General features: G+C 36.2%; 1 protein-coding gene across 3 annotated transcripts in view; it reads left to right on the top strand.

Annotated features, from left to right (window-relative positions):
- The first annotated feature begins 3014 nt into the window (after positions 1-3014).
- The window catches only part of LOC311091347 (NACHT, LRR and PYD domains-containing protein 3-like), a 233402-nt gene continuing 221319 nt past the window's right edge, over positions 3015-15097 (top strand). For 2 of the 3 annotated variants that reach the window (XM_084127251.1, XM_084127250.1), the window contains exons 1-4: positions 3015-3124; positions 4986-5132; positions 9296-9392; positions 9720-9833. In XM_084127251.1, coding sequence (XP_083983377.1) covers positions 9343-9392; positions 9720-9833 — 164 coding nt within the window. In that variant the 5' untranslated portion in view covers positions 3015-3124; positions 4986-5132; positions 9296-9342. The remainder of the gene's footprint in view (positions 3125-4985; positions 5133-9295; positions 9393-9719; positions 9834-15097) is intronic. The other variant, XM_084127249.1, reaches the window with a different exon arrangement.

Genomic DNA, 15097 nt, shown 5'->3' with positions numbered 1-15097 from the left:
CCTGTAGAGATTCTAAAGCACAAGTTTGCACATCTGAGAGATGTTCCTATTTTACCTTTCAAAGAGGTACAGCCCATGCTCCTTATCGGTTCTGATTACCCAGAACTCATCACACCGATAGATCCAGTACTTATGGGCCCATTAGGCAGTCCTGTGGCAGTTAGTACACGTTTGGGCTGGGCCATCCAGGGTCCAACTACATTCCTAGATCAGCCATTGGAGACTACCTGTTTGAACATCTCGCTGTTCCATGCTCCTACACAAGATCTGTCTCATCATGTTGAAAAGTTATGGCAAGTAGAAATACTTCCCTTTCAGTCTATGAAAGACATTACACGATCTAAGCAAGACAGAGATGCTCTTCAGATGCTGGAAATGAAAACGAAGAGAGTAGAAGTAGATCTCTCGCTATGTAACTCCTCTTCTTCGCAGAGGTAGCGCAAAGGTCTTGCATGCAGGTCCAGAATCAGTCATGGCTCTTTTAAGTCGTTTGAATCAAAATTCAGAGCTAGCAGATGTCTACAATAAGGAAATCCACAAACTGGAGCAAGCAGGATATGCAATAAAACTCACTCCTGAAGAGGCTAAAGGTACAAAAGAGTCTTGGTTTATTCCCCACCACCTCGTGCATCACAGCAACAAAGCTAGGGTTGTGTTTAACTGTTCTTATCAGTTCCACCAAGCTTCACTGAATGATCAGTTACTTCCAGGACCTACGTTGGGTCCATCTTTACTGGGAGTTCTCCTCAGATTCCGACAATATCCTGTGGCCATCAGTGGTGACATGTGGATTTATTGGAATAAATCAATGCAACTGGAGCTGTCATGAACTTCTTTGCTTACAAACCTTCTGATCGAGGTTGAGGATTAGATGTTGACAAACCAGTACATCTATGCACATACATCTTTAACAGTTACAGTGTATATTTACCCAGCCCTTGGGTTGTTTTTAACCCAGTGTTTTTTAGAGTGTATAGATTGACTCGATTACGGCGGCTGGACTAAAAGCAGACTGCACAACCTGTCCAATTCACAGCTAAATCGTGACTACAGATCGACCATGTCATGAAATGACACTATGTCTTGTAGATATTATTGACATTGCGAACATGATGATATCATCCATCTCATGCGCTGCCTGGCCAAAAACTACAGTGAATCAGTTTTGACTCTAAGTGGGCTACAAATAGTTGGGCTGACGAGATAAATCGTGGCTACGCACAGAACATGTCAAAGAAATGAAACCAAACAGCTTGTAATCACTGTTTACTTTGCTTACATGATGGAATATCATACACCTCGCAAGTTATTTGGGCAAAAACGACATGTAACCAAATTCAGGGTTATTTTGGATAGAAGTGGGTTCCTCATAGCCGTACTATTTATTCCCTTCTCTGATAAATTATTCATTATAAATCACTACTCTTTTACATATGAATTTGTACAGAACAAATAATTAATTATCAGTTTCGATAATACCAACATTTCTCAAAGTATCTTTTGTCTTCAACAGAACAAAGATACTCATACAGGTTTAGAACAACTTGAGGGTGAGAAAATGATGACAGAATTTTCATATTTAGGTGAACTAACACTTTAAGTAATGTAGTTAAATAATGTTAACAAATGAAACCTTATTGTAAAGTGTTACCAATGTATTTTTATATGAGAAGTACGTTGCACATTTTTTTAAATTTAATGTTTATTTTAAAATAAAAAATATATAATTGACATTAAATATCTATACTCTGTATACAAAATGAACATGAAGTGAATCTCATAGTCGAATGGAAAACACTATAATGTTTCAGTAGTTAACTGCATTAATTTAAATGAATATCAATAAATAATCAGATAATGTATTTTTAGTAACTAAGGTATTGTTATTAAATTTTGTACATAATATAAATCCTACCAAATCCATGTGAAAATAGCTTGTATACATGAAACAAAAGAAAATTACGCTAAAAAAACTGTAGGAGCCGCGACTCTAATAAGAAGGCATATATGGTTCTTTACTTTTCGACGTTTGCAGCAGGATCCCTTTCAATTCAATTCAATTCAATTCAATTCAATTCAATTCAATTCAATTCAATTCAATTCAATTCAGTTCCATTCAAATGTGCTTTATTGGCAAGACAATTATTTCAATGTATTGCCAAAGCATTTCCAATCATCATACATATATGTATACATACATAAAATAAATAAATACCTTTAAAAAAAAAGGTAAGTAAAACAATTAATCAACATTTCAGAATTCTATAAACAATTTAGAATTCAGTGAGTGTTTGTGTTTGAGTGCGTGTGCGTGTGTGTGTTGCAACGCAAAGTTGAGATGTGGCCCAGAGAGAAAAAAAACAATAGGTGTCGGAGGAAAAGATGCACGAGAGACGAGAGATGGCGTATTTTCCCCGTGCTTAATAAAATTACTCAAACGTCACATTCGTCCGTTTTTTTTTACAGTCTATGGTCCGCATACATGGGGATCGAGTGAGAAAAAGTATACAAACAAACATCCAACTCTGGTCACAAAATATAAAAGGAAATAAAAGAAAGAGTAGCCTAGTCTACAAAGGTCGGTAGAGCGGTTATCTCTTCTCCTAGCCTGTCAAATCTACAACTGACACTCTACGCACATGCGCAGCTCTCATCCCACCTCACATAAACTCAAAAACACAAAGTGACCGTTACAGAGTGAGTGTGTGTGCATGAGTGAGTGAGTGTGTGAGCGCGTTACTGATTAGTCTACTCCTCCCTCTTTTTATGACAGGCATCAATATATCTTTCTGCTAGTAGGATACAGTCTCTTTTTCCACAGAATAAATGTTTAAGTAGTGTTTTATTGTTTAATTTTATGAAGTTAGGGCAAAGTATTTAAAATTTTGTATAAATCTCTCTCTCTCTCTCTCTCTCTCTCTCTCTTTCTGTATATGTTCTTCATATAATTTATACGGATTAGTTATTAAAAACTTCATCCCCCCTCCCTTCCGTGTTGGATTCAGGACAGAAATGGGAATGTTGACCTTTGGTTCCGAAACTTGTGGCGCAGCGGGAAAACTGTAAGCTGCTCAACTTGAGCTCTGCACGACAAGATCGTTTGAGAAGTCGAGATTCAGTGTCTGTGAGTTCAATATTATTCCTTACATGTTTAAGGTTGATTAGATATCAGTATATCTATGGAGCTCATAATATGACAAAACGATTTGAATTGTGTAAATTTGAATTATTTGCAAGTGTAATCTAACAAAATTGAATTTTAGGTGGTAGTTTAAATAGTTCTGAATTAGATTTTTTTTAAACGAATATTGAACATTTGAAATTTAACAAATTGAAATGTTTTTATGGCTGAATTTTATAGACATGTATTTTCAAACAGCTAGTTTTTTGGTTCTGAATTCGTATACTGCAAATATTCAGTTTAAAAAAATACAGATTCAAGTTTTCAAGATGAAGAAATTCGGAACTTCAGATTCAGTTTTCTAAAATTCAAGTTCAAAAATTCAGATCTTACAGAAAGTAGGTCACAGGTCATCCACAGGGAAGAGTAAAGGATCTCAGATAAGTCGAACAGAGCATTTTGGCTGCACTGCAGTAGTTTTCTGCCGCAAACGCGGTGGTGGTTCAAGAGAATCCGTGTATCTTTCGTTCAGTCGTTTTTTATTTAATATTAAGAGTAGAGAAATGAGAAAACAGCTTGAGTATTAGATTTCTAACATTCTAGTAATAATAGCTATAACCTATATAGGCTAGCCTATTTTCCGGACTGTATAGGCTAAGTCACGTTTTATCATGAAACGTTGTGATTTATTCCAAAGTGACTCAGGCATACATTATAACGTTAAATAATCTAAATGTTGACTTTCAAAAGTAGGCGCGCCAAGAAGGCTATTCTCTGTATTTTGGTTCATTTTTGATGTGCGCCAGAAAGATCTAAAGAGACCGAGACGCGCTAAAGCAGCTCATCATGTTGTTTTATTTATTTTTCAATGGCATGATATTTTGTTGTCATTTTGAATGTACACAAATAAAAATATACATTTTACTGTTTCGAATGATGTCATATTATCTGTATGACTATAAATAACAGAGTATTAAGTATTAAGCTTAATTTTTATGAAGCTCTGGCTGAAAGTGTGCGCTCAAGAATGGTGACTGAAAGTGAAAAGTCACTTTTTGACAAAATTAATGTTCTTGTGCCAGAAGCCTGGCCATCACCGTTGCTAGTGTTTTATGGAGAGGATGAGATAAGAGAGCTCTGTGACCTTTTTGACATCAGCTTTTCTGGTGTCAGACAGAGATTCAGAGATTTCAAAGAGCATCCAGAAATTCCTGTAACTGATGGGCTGCTAAAACTGCAGCAGGCAGTGAAATCACTTGCTGTTAGCAGTGCTGACTGTGAAAGGGGATTCTCTGAAATGAACATCACAATAACACCTCTAAGAGCTCAACTAAAAATCCAAAAGGTGTCAGCACTGATGTTCATTTCTTTGGTTGGGCCTCCTGTGAATCAGTGGAATCCACAGAAATATGTAAAGAGATGGGTGCTCACAAGAAGAGCAGCTGATCACACAGCCTGTCCACAAAGGAAACCAGTGCAAATCAAGTCACAGTACCAGTCAATATGGGAGCTATTTTGACTGGATGTGAGAATAGCCACAATATTTGGACCATCATACATTGTTGTTTGTTGTTGTTATTGTTTCTTATGTTTTATGACGCAACAAAACTTTTGATTCTGCATTTTGACTTTAACTCTGCAATAGGTCTATCTAGGTTTTGATTTATTTCTGTTAAAGTTGTCTTCAGCCATTTTGGTGTGTTAAATTTGTGTCAGTTTTGGACTTCCCATTGTTATGTTTAAATTTACATTGTGATAAACAAGGTTGTGTTCTATATTGTGGTGTTCAGCAATTTTATGGACAAAAATAAAACCATTAAAATATCAAGTAAATAAGTATTGTGATTAAAAACTTCACCTCCAGACCTCCCTCCCTTCCGTGTTGGATTCGGGACAGAAATGGGAATGTTGACCTTTGGTTCCGAAACTTGTGGCGCAGCGGGAAAACTGTAAGCTGCTCAACTTGAGCTCTGCACGACAAGATCGTTTGAGAAGTCGAGATTCAGTGTCTGTGAGTTCAATATTATTCCTTACATGTTTAAGGTTGATTAGATATTATATCTAGAGATAATCGAGTATTTTGTTCAGAAATCCACTCGAGAGAAATTATGAACCATGCAAACCTCCGTGTCAAAATCTAATTTTGGGTACAATGTACAAAAATTCACATGTAAAAGAATAGTGATTTATTATTTGTCGGAGGAAAGAAAAGGCAGGGAGAGAGAAAACACCAAAACAAAAAATATGGCTCTAAGAAGAAAGGAAAACTGTGAGGATGAATAACAAAATGTCCCTTTTAATATGGGAGAATTAAAAGGAGCATTAGCTAAAACTTGGAAAATAAGCTATATCATGTTGAAACGTTTGAGGATAGAGAAGGTAAGGAGAAGCTGTTAATGTTATTTAATAAAGTATACTCTCTCTCTCTCTCTCTCTCTCTCTCTCTCTCTCACGTCACACATAGAAAGTTTTTTTTTTTTCTTTTTTTTCCGTCACACATAGAAAGTGAAAGTAAGTTCTCCTGCCGCCATTTTGAGAAGGTAAAATACCATTCCACCGAATGGGTGACATTTACTTGTTACTTGTTGCAACTCTTCAAAATTAAACTTTATTTTTTATCTTTTTTCAACACTGAATTTAATACTACACATATTTAACTATTCAAAATGTGTATTGCTCAATCTCAGGCAACTTTATTTAATTTTTTACAAGGTTTCTAAGCAGAAGATAGGCACATGTTTTCTCAGTCCTGACTCCTGTTACCGAAACTCATGTGCCATTTAAAAAGCATGTTTAAAAGCATGTCAATTCATTCCTTTGTTTTCCCCACAAGAAAGTGTTTATTTTAAAGAAATTGTTGGTTATATGATCAAATAATCACTATATATTAAGGCAAGGTGTATTTTAATAAAAAACACAAAGCCATTTTTTAATTTTAAAGAAGACCGAAGCCTCAAGTTTATATATTTTTTTTATAATTTAATTTATTAAACAATTGTAAATGATGGACCAAACAAAACTGATAAAAACAGTGGTTTAACTTTATTTAAAAATAAAATAAAAATAGTAACAGGAATGAACACTTGGTAACAGGAATGAACATTAACAGGAATGAGTGTCCATATGTGTGTGCATGTGTGTGTGTATGAGAGAGAGTGTACATGACTGTGTGTGCATAAGATTTCTTTGTTGAAGTGATGTACCATGTGCTAGTAGTACTTCACAGTGAAGGAGGTGGAAAGAGAGAGAGAGAGGGAGGGAGAAAGAGGGAAGTTAAGACAAAAAAGGAAGAAAAGAGAGGGTTGCGGTGTGTTTCGCTCCTTCCATTGCAATATGCCATAGGTGGGTGTTTCTGGCACCTGCAGAGTGTGGGTTTTCTCCATCTTCTACAAAATATAGCCTAAGAAAGACAAAGACAAAATGTTTAAGTCACTTCGCAGTGGACTGGCTTCCTGGAAGTATGGTGTTCACATTGTAAAACTAATGCTAATGTCTACAATATAAGTAATTGCAACCTTAAAACTCATAATTCAGGTGAATAGTATTATATCAACTAATATTTACAGTATTAAATCAACAAAACAGAGGACTTTACTCACTCCTATTACTTAAACTCACTCCTGTTATTTTTCATACAAGTAAAAGTTACAGGACTGAAAGTAACAGGATTGAGTTTTTAACAAAAAGTTATCAAATACATGGCATATGGCCACATAGCATACATGCTAATAGCATAAGGACACTGAGCAAATTCTATTGACTTACCAAAAGTTAATATTTTTAAAATAAACAAATAAAATCTAAGGAATAATTTAGGTAACGGGACAGTATGATTGACCTTCTCAGTCATAGTTACAGTTTCATCAAATATACAGAAATTAAAATGAGAGGACTTACTTATGGTCTTCCTGTTGCCTTCAGAAGATCCAGATGATGCAACTTCCTGTTGAAAATGTGTCTTGTGGAATATTCCAAGTTTTTCAGAATGGGGGATGTGTTAGGGTAACATGACTGAGTGAAAACCCGGGGACACAAATACAATGTGTATTTTACCTAAAATATTATTTTCTCATAAAAAAAAAAAAAAACTAAAAAAAAACATTTTAAAGCTTGGATTTAAAGTCACACAACAATGCAAAAAAATTAAGATTTCTTAAGGATTTTAATCATTATATTTCATGGTAAAGTTTAGAGATAGAGGGTGGGGACATGCAGAAAATGCTATTTTTTAGTGTTCTATGTAGTGTTGCTTTCGTCAACGAAAATTATGACTAAATATTGTCGCCAACGAACCTTTATCACCTGACGAAAACGAGACGCAACGTAGGCCTAAATGCTGGTCATGTGACGATGACTGTAATTAAATATATAATGCAATTATAATGCAATTGTTGACAAATAAAAACGAGACTAAATGTGATTTACAAAATAAAAACCATGCTAAAATGTCTCTTCATTTTCGTTGACCAAAATGAGACAAGACGAAATGTTATAACGTCACGACGAGTGAGAGGGTTGTGTGTGAGCCACTGATCTATATAGAATGACTGGCTATCTCATGACGTCATAAACAGTGAAGCCTCCGCGCCGCCATATTGGTATTCTATTGAATCAATAGGAAATTTTATGATTTGACTGAGAAAACATTGCCTAACGAGACACCGTTTTAAAATCTAAAGTCTCCCTGTACATTCTTACAACGCAAACATCCTAAGCATTTAAATGGGTATTTGTTTAAAGTCTGAAATTTTTCCTGCTTATTAAAAAAATTTAAAACGGCAATTTCTTTGCAAAAAGAATAAAAAGCTGTACGAGAACACTAGTTGGCATTCACTGAAGAGCTATCTTCACAGGTAAGAAAAACAGTTTGATACTATTAATTAAATAGTGAATGCTAAAGACCTATATTTTTGTGAATTGGTGAATATTCAGGTGAATATTGTTTTGTGGCCAAGAATTAATAATAGGCTACCTCAGCACGTTTTGCTAATTTGTTCCCTCGTTTTACTATATTATGGCCATGTTGTAATGTTGTCAACTCACCGAGTGGTTAGTGGTGTTCGTTAATCGTTGATGTTCCAAAACAAGTAGCGTAGCGAAATACAGTTTCTGTCGTGTTTTATTTGGCATTTTGTAAAATCCCATTGATTTCTGTTGGTATCTGAAAAAATAGTTCCACTATAGAAAATAACACGGATTGAAATCATACACTGCGCCGATATATTTGTTTTTAATCATCAACGAACACCACTAAGCACACGGTGAGTTGCACAGTTTTGAAAACGAACGTTAAGGGTTGTTTTAAGGACATGTTCGTGCATGCCCGTAGCCAGCCACTCTGAAGCAGTCAAAGGCCCATCGTCTAAATTTCTGTGTCCACCACTCTAGTTCATCCAAAACAAACCAGAAAAGAGGCTCAAAGTGCTAAATACCGGAATTATCAAATTATCCTTTAATAATAAAATGTATTTTAGAGTTAATTTTCATTAGCCTGGAAATCCAGCCCCAAATCTGAAAGATTAAGGGTCTGCCATCTAGTAATGAAAATCGGCCAGCTCGAGGGGCGGCACCAAGCATGCATTTGAAAAACGTCCTTCTTGCAAAGGAACGATTCGAGCACCATCTTCTGTTCCTCTTTAGATAAAAAGCCAAGTCTAACTCGTTCATTGTAGCGGCCAAAGCTGTTTCAAACAACTGGTGTTCATCCATAGCCATCTTGCAATGTTTACTAATGACTTCGACGTCACAGCGCTGTCGTCATCTCACCTCTGGCCCGCCTATATCAGATAACCCGATGTGATTGGTGCAGCTCGGATACAAGGGCATATTTAATGAGCATCATTACTCGACGCCAGAGTAAAATCGCTGAGCAAATTCAACTTGTGCTCTTGCAAGAACTCTGGATTTCCAGGGAAAATTTTCATGCAATTTTATACATATAATGTCCTGGGGACTGATTTTTTTTCTTTTTCACCCGACTGAACATGTTCAATTAGCGTTTGTCTGTGTCAGTTATTTAATTGTTTGTCTGCGGTGTCAATAGGCCCATGAGCTTGAGTTAACGCAGTCACATGATCCCTTTTCTCCCCCAATCGAGATACAGTATGTTCAGCTAAATTATGAAGGTTGTTTAATCAATTATTTAATTTAGTGTCTGAATGTTTCTTCATTTAGAGTCAGTGGAGGAGATCAAACTCATCAGATTCTCCTGCAGCTTCATCATGGCTGATTCACAAGGATCAAGAAAGGAAGATTTTTCTACAGGATGCAGGTACTTTCAACAAACACGGTTAAATAATGTATTACATAACAGGAAAAAATATTTTTGCACCCCCCCCCCCCCCCCCCCCCCCACACACACACATACACACATACAAACAAACAAATCAAAGAAAGTTTGCAGAAAACATGTTATTTTTAATTTTACCTATTTTTGCCTGTGTTTTTGTTTTGAAACTAACATGAAATATTAAATAAAAAGATCATAAAGTTTCCTCAAAATTCTTTAAGATGAAAGTGTTTATATTAATATGGTTCCTCTAATAAAGAATGAACACAGTAATCTAAAGGATTAAACTGAATCTGTTCTCTGTTCCAGTTCAGTCCAGCAGAAGAGCCCAAACCCAGAGTCCAGCTGTGTGTCTATGAAGAGTGACAGGTCAATGGATTCACCAATAAAGTTTAAGAGTGGAGACAAACGGCCTGATCTCAGGTATGTCATTTCTACAAAAGTTATGCTTATAGTATGACATTTTTTAATTGGAAGCAAAATGTATCAATCAGTCAGTCTAATTCTAGCAATGACATCAAGTAAGTGTAAGCTGAGATGTTTTCCACCTTTATATAATGGAGTAGGTGTAAAATTAAGCAGATTTTTCTAATTGCTGGTTCAGATTTGTTGAAAGCTTCACAGTGTCTGGTCAGAACAGTGATGCTTCACAGCAAGAGTAATGTTAAGTCAAGTCAAGTCAAGTCAACTTTATTTATATAGCGCTTTTCACAATACAGATTGCATCAAAGCAGCTTCACAGTATTAGATAAAATAGTACATCAGTGTTTGTTTCTAGTGTAAAACATCCACGTTTGTTAATGCTGATCAATAGTATTGTTGATTGATTAATTAAATTAAATTAAGTATCCCCAACTGAGCAAGCCAAAGGCAACAGTGGCAAGGAACCGAAAAACTCCATCAGGTGACCTAATGGAGAAAAAAAAAACCTTGGGAGAACCCAGGCTCAGTCGGGGGCCAGTTCTCCTCTGGCGTTTATGAAGTAGAGACCGGATTTAACTGTATGATTAAAAATATTATATAAATGCCTGGCTGAAGAGATGCGTCTTTAGTCTAGTTTTAAACTGGGAGAGCGAGTCTGAGCAACGAACAGTATCAGGAAGGCTATTCCAGAGTTTTGGAGCTAAATGTGAAAATGATCTCCCTCCTTTGGTTGATCTGGATATCCTAGGTATGACCAAAAGCCTTGAATTTAGTGATCTTAAAGAGCGCGATGGATTATAGGGCGATAGAAGATCCGTTAAATAGACTGGAGCTAGGCCGTTTAGGGCTTTATAAGTCAGTAGCAATACCTTGTAGTTAATACGGAACTTTATAGGTAGCCAATGTAGTGATGATAAAATTGGTGTTATATGGTCAAATTTTCTTGATCTAGTAAGAACTCTAGCGGCGGCATTTTGGACTAACTGTAGCTTGTTTATTGAGGATGCAGGACAACCAGCTAATAAAGCATTACAGTAATCTAGTCTCGAGGTCATGAACGCATGAACTAACTTTTCTGCATCAGAAACAGATAGCATATTACGTAGCTTAGCAATGTTTCTACGGTGGAAAAAGGCTGTTTTTGTAACATATGAAATATGATTTTCAAAAGACAGGTTACAATCTAATATAACACCCAGGTCTTTTACTGTAGAGGATAAAGTAACAGGACACCCTACTATGTTAAAGTTGTATTGTAAGAGGTTTTGTGGGCGGTTTTTTGAACCGATAAGTATTACCTCTGTCTTGTCTGGATTTAATAAAAGAAAATTGCGCGTCATCCAATCTTTTATATCTTTAACACACTCTGTCAATTTGGATAATTTAGCGTTTTCATCCGGCCGTGATGAAATATAGATTTGAGTGTCATCAGCATAACAATGGAAACTAATTCCATGTTTCCTTATAATATTTCCAAGTGGCAGCATATATATTGAGAATAATAGAGGGCCTAACACAGATCCTTGCGGCACTCCATAGTTTACTGGAGTTATGATCGATTTTTCTCCATTTAAATAGACAAAATGGTATCGGTCAGATAGGTATGATCTGAACCAGCTTAATGCTTGTCCTTGAACACCAGTATAATTTTGTAGTCGATCTAAGAGTATTGTGTGATCTATAGTATCGAACGCAGCACTAAGATCAAGTAAAACTAATATTGAGATACAGCCTTGGTCAGAAGCTAAGAGTAAATCATTTGTGATTTTAACGAGCGCAGTTTCAGTGCTATGATGCGGCCTGAATCCAGACTGAAACTTTTCATAGATGTCATTTTCTTGTAAGAAAGAGCCTAGTTGGGCGGACACAACTTTTTCTAGTATTTTGGACATAAAAGGAAGATTTGAAATGGGTCTATAATTTGCTAGGTTATTTGGGTCTAATTGTGGTTTCTTAATGAGTGGTTTTATAACTGCCAGTTTAAAAGTTCTTGGAACATGACCTAAAGATAAAGATGAGTTAATAATATTGAGGAGAGGCTCTTCCACTATAGGTAGCACTTCTTTCAGTAGTTTAGTTGGTATAGGATCTAATAAACATGTTGTTGTTTTAGAGGAAGTGATAAGTTTAATTAACTCTTTTTGTTCTATAGTTGTAAAGTACTGTAATTGTTCTTGCGGGGTAATCGAGGCTGAATTATAAGGCGCGATTGAGGATTGAACGTTTACAATTGTGGTTCGGATGTTTTCTATTTTTTCAGTGAAAAAATTCATGAAATCATTACTACTAAACTGTAACGGAATATTTTGTTCAGGTGACGCTTGTTTATTTGTTAGTCTAGCCACGGTGTTAAATAAAAACCTAGGATTGTTTTGGTTATTTTCTATTAGTTTGCGGAGGTGCTCAGCCCTGGCTACTTTTAGGGCCTTTTTATAACGTGACGTACTGTCTTTCCAAGCGATTCTAAAAACCTCTAAATTAGTTTGTTTCCATTTACGCTCTAAATTACGGGTTTCTCTCTTTAGAACACGCGTAGTATTGTTGTACCATGGTGCTTTAATTTTCTCTCTGACCTTTTTTAGTCTCGTAGGTGCAACAATATCCAATTTCCCAGAGAGAATGGTGCTCATAGTGCTGGTTAGTTCCTCTAGTTCATCTGTTTGTTTAGGTTCAGACAGCAGCCGAGACAGATCCGATAAGCAATTTGAAAAATTATCTATGGTGGATGGAAGGATTGTTCTGCCTAATCGATAACGCGGCGCAGCATGATATATTACAGGGGTACGTAATATGCAAGTTACCATGTAATGGTCAGTTACATCATCACTTTGTGGAATGATATCTATATCGGTTGGATCAGTTCCATGTGATATAATTAAATCGAGTGTATGATTAAAACGATGAGTTGGTCCGGAAACGTTTTGCTTAATCCCAAAGGAGTTTAATAAATCTATAAACGCAGCCCCTAACGCATCATTTGGATTATCTACGTGTATGTTAAAATCTCCAACAATTAATGCTTTATCGACATTGACCAATAGGTCCGAGAGAAAATCTGCAAATTCTTTTAGGAAATCAGCGTAAGGCCCTGGCGGTCTATATACGGTAGCCAAGGCTAAAGATAATAGGGATGTTTTTCTAGCATCTAAGAGCGTAACATTTAGTACAAGTACTTCAAATGAAATAAACTTGTAACCCGTTTTCTGAGTAACACTAAGAAATTCTCTATAGATTGTTGCAATACCGCCGCCACGACCAATCAGACGGGGCTCATGTTTATAGGAGTATCCTGATGGAGTAGATTCATTTAGACCGAAATAATCATTTGGTTTAAGCCAGGTTTCAGTAAGGCAAAGTACATCGATGCTATTATCTGTGACTATTTCATTTACAATAACTGCCTTATGTGTGAGTGATCTACTGTTTAAAAGACCTAGCTTTAGAAATTGTTTTTGTTTACTAATAGAAACATTTTCTGTTTTAATAACAACTAAGTTTTTCCTAGATCCTGCAGTAGATTTATTATTTGATCGCACTAAACGAGGAATAGACACAATTTCTATGCAATGTTCTACACTAGTATTTATATCAGTTAATTTGGTGCAGCAGAGACTATGATTTGGACTTTTGGTTACTAGTCAAAAGGTATTTAACATTTTGGAGATGTTATCCGACAGAAGATCCGCTCCGAATCTGTTTGGGTGTAAGCAGTGGCGGAGCCAGGATTTTTTCATAGGGGTGGCCAGGCAAGAGCCAGCAACCAGTCTGGGGTGGCACAGAAATATTAATTATTTTATCATAAAAAATGATTTATGCATTGGACCGTTTTAGTGTCTACACAACTGAATAAAGTTAATTTGTACTTAATTGTAATTGAGATAGTGAATTAGGAATCATGGAATACTGAGTGAATTTTATATTTTTGTATTATTACCCACCACCTCATATTAAAATGAATTAAATAGTAATAAAAGGGCACGCACTATAGCTAAAGTTCAACTTGCTCAGTTAGCTTGGTTCTGGTTCTCAAAATCTCCAATAGCTTGTTCTACATTGTTGCATCTTCATGGATGAGATAACATGCAGATAAATACTGTAATCCAAAGATTATTCAACCTTCAATGCGTTTTTTATAATCAATTAACCAATATAATTCAACCAATTCTGAGTTTGTCAAAAAAAAGTTTAACTTTCTATATTAGTTGTCAAAATAAATAATTGCAACAGTTCTATCATACCGAAATTAAAAAGGAAAACAAAAGTTCTCTTTTGAATCCCCATGTGCAAGAATGTGAACAAGGCGGAAGTCAACAGCACATAATGTAAAATGTTATGTTTTTCATAATGTAATGTTGCCAGAATGTAAAAGTAGTTATTTTATGGATTTAAAAATTATCCATTTTTGTTTGTCCTTTACAAATTAACGCAAAATGAATGCCTATCTTCTAGTACAAATGCACAGTGCTCACATTTATTTGGGACATTAAAACATTACATATCAGTTTGTGCCTTATATTGTGATCTCACATAGCAGAATATTTTAATCCAGACACATGTGACGCATATAACAAATACATGCATGCAGGTTTGACAGCTTTAATCGCCTTTTTGATTCTTACATGAGTTAATTGACGACAGAACTACGGCTACAGCACGCCGCATTTGCGCGCGATGTGCGTACCGCAAGCACAGTACAACGGCCGTCAGCCGTATGACAGGAAAGTTAGTTTTGCTGACATTTGACCTGACATCTCATTTTACCGAAGATAGCCAACTGAATAAGGACAACGCGCTTTTCTCAGCATCTGACAGAAGTGTCACAAGCTTTCACACACATCTTCTAAAATAAAAGTAGCATCAGAAAAAAAGAGAATTACATTTGTTGTTAACTGCACACTATTCGACTTCCTCAAAACGGTCTTGCAGCCCACCAGTTGAGAAAGATTAACTCTATATTTACTATGTGCATATCACTGTCTGATGTTCTGCTGAAGCTCATTCGGCACTTGCTCATTTCCGCACTCGTTTAGCTTGCGCCTGGCGCTGAGGTGAAATTGGAGTGTGCGTCTGAAAAGTCTCATGTTTTTTGTGGTCTTAAAGAGACGGTTCAGTGTTTTAAGAAACGCAATTTTTGTCAATAAAAAAAGAGACAGAAACAGCAGTTGTGAGAGGGGTGGCCAAAGGGGTGGCCAAGCTTAGACCAAGGGTGGCCACGGCCACCCCTGGCCACCCCCTAGCTCCGCCAGTGGGTGTAAGCCATCAGC

Source organism: Abramis brama (genome assembly GCF_963993115.1).
Source record: "Abramis brama genome assembly, chromosome: 10".
NCBI lineage: Eukaryota > Metazoa > Chordata > Actinopteri > Cypriniformes > Leuciscidae > Abramis > Abramis brama.
This window is presented reverse-complemented; position numbering and strand designations above follow the sequence as displayed.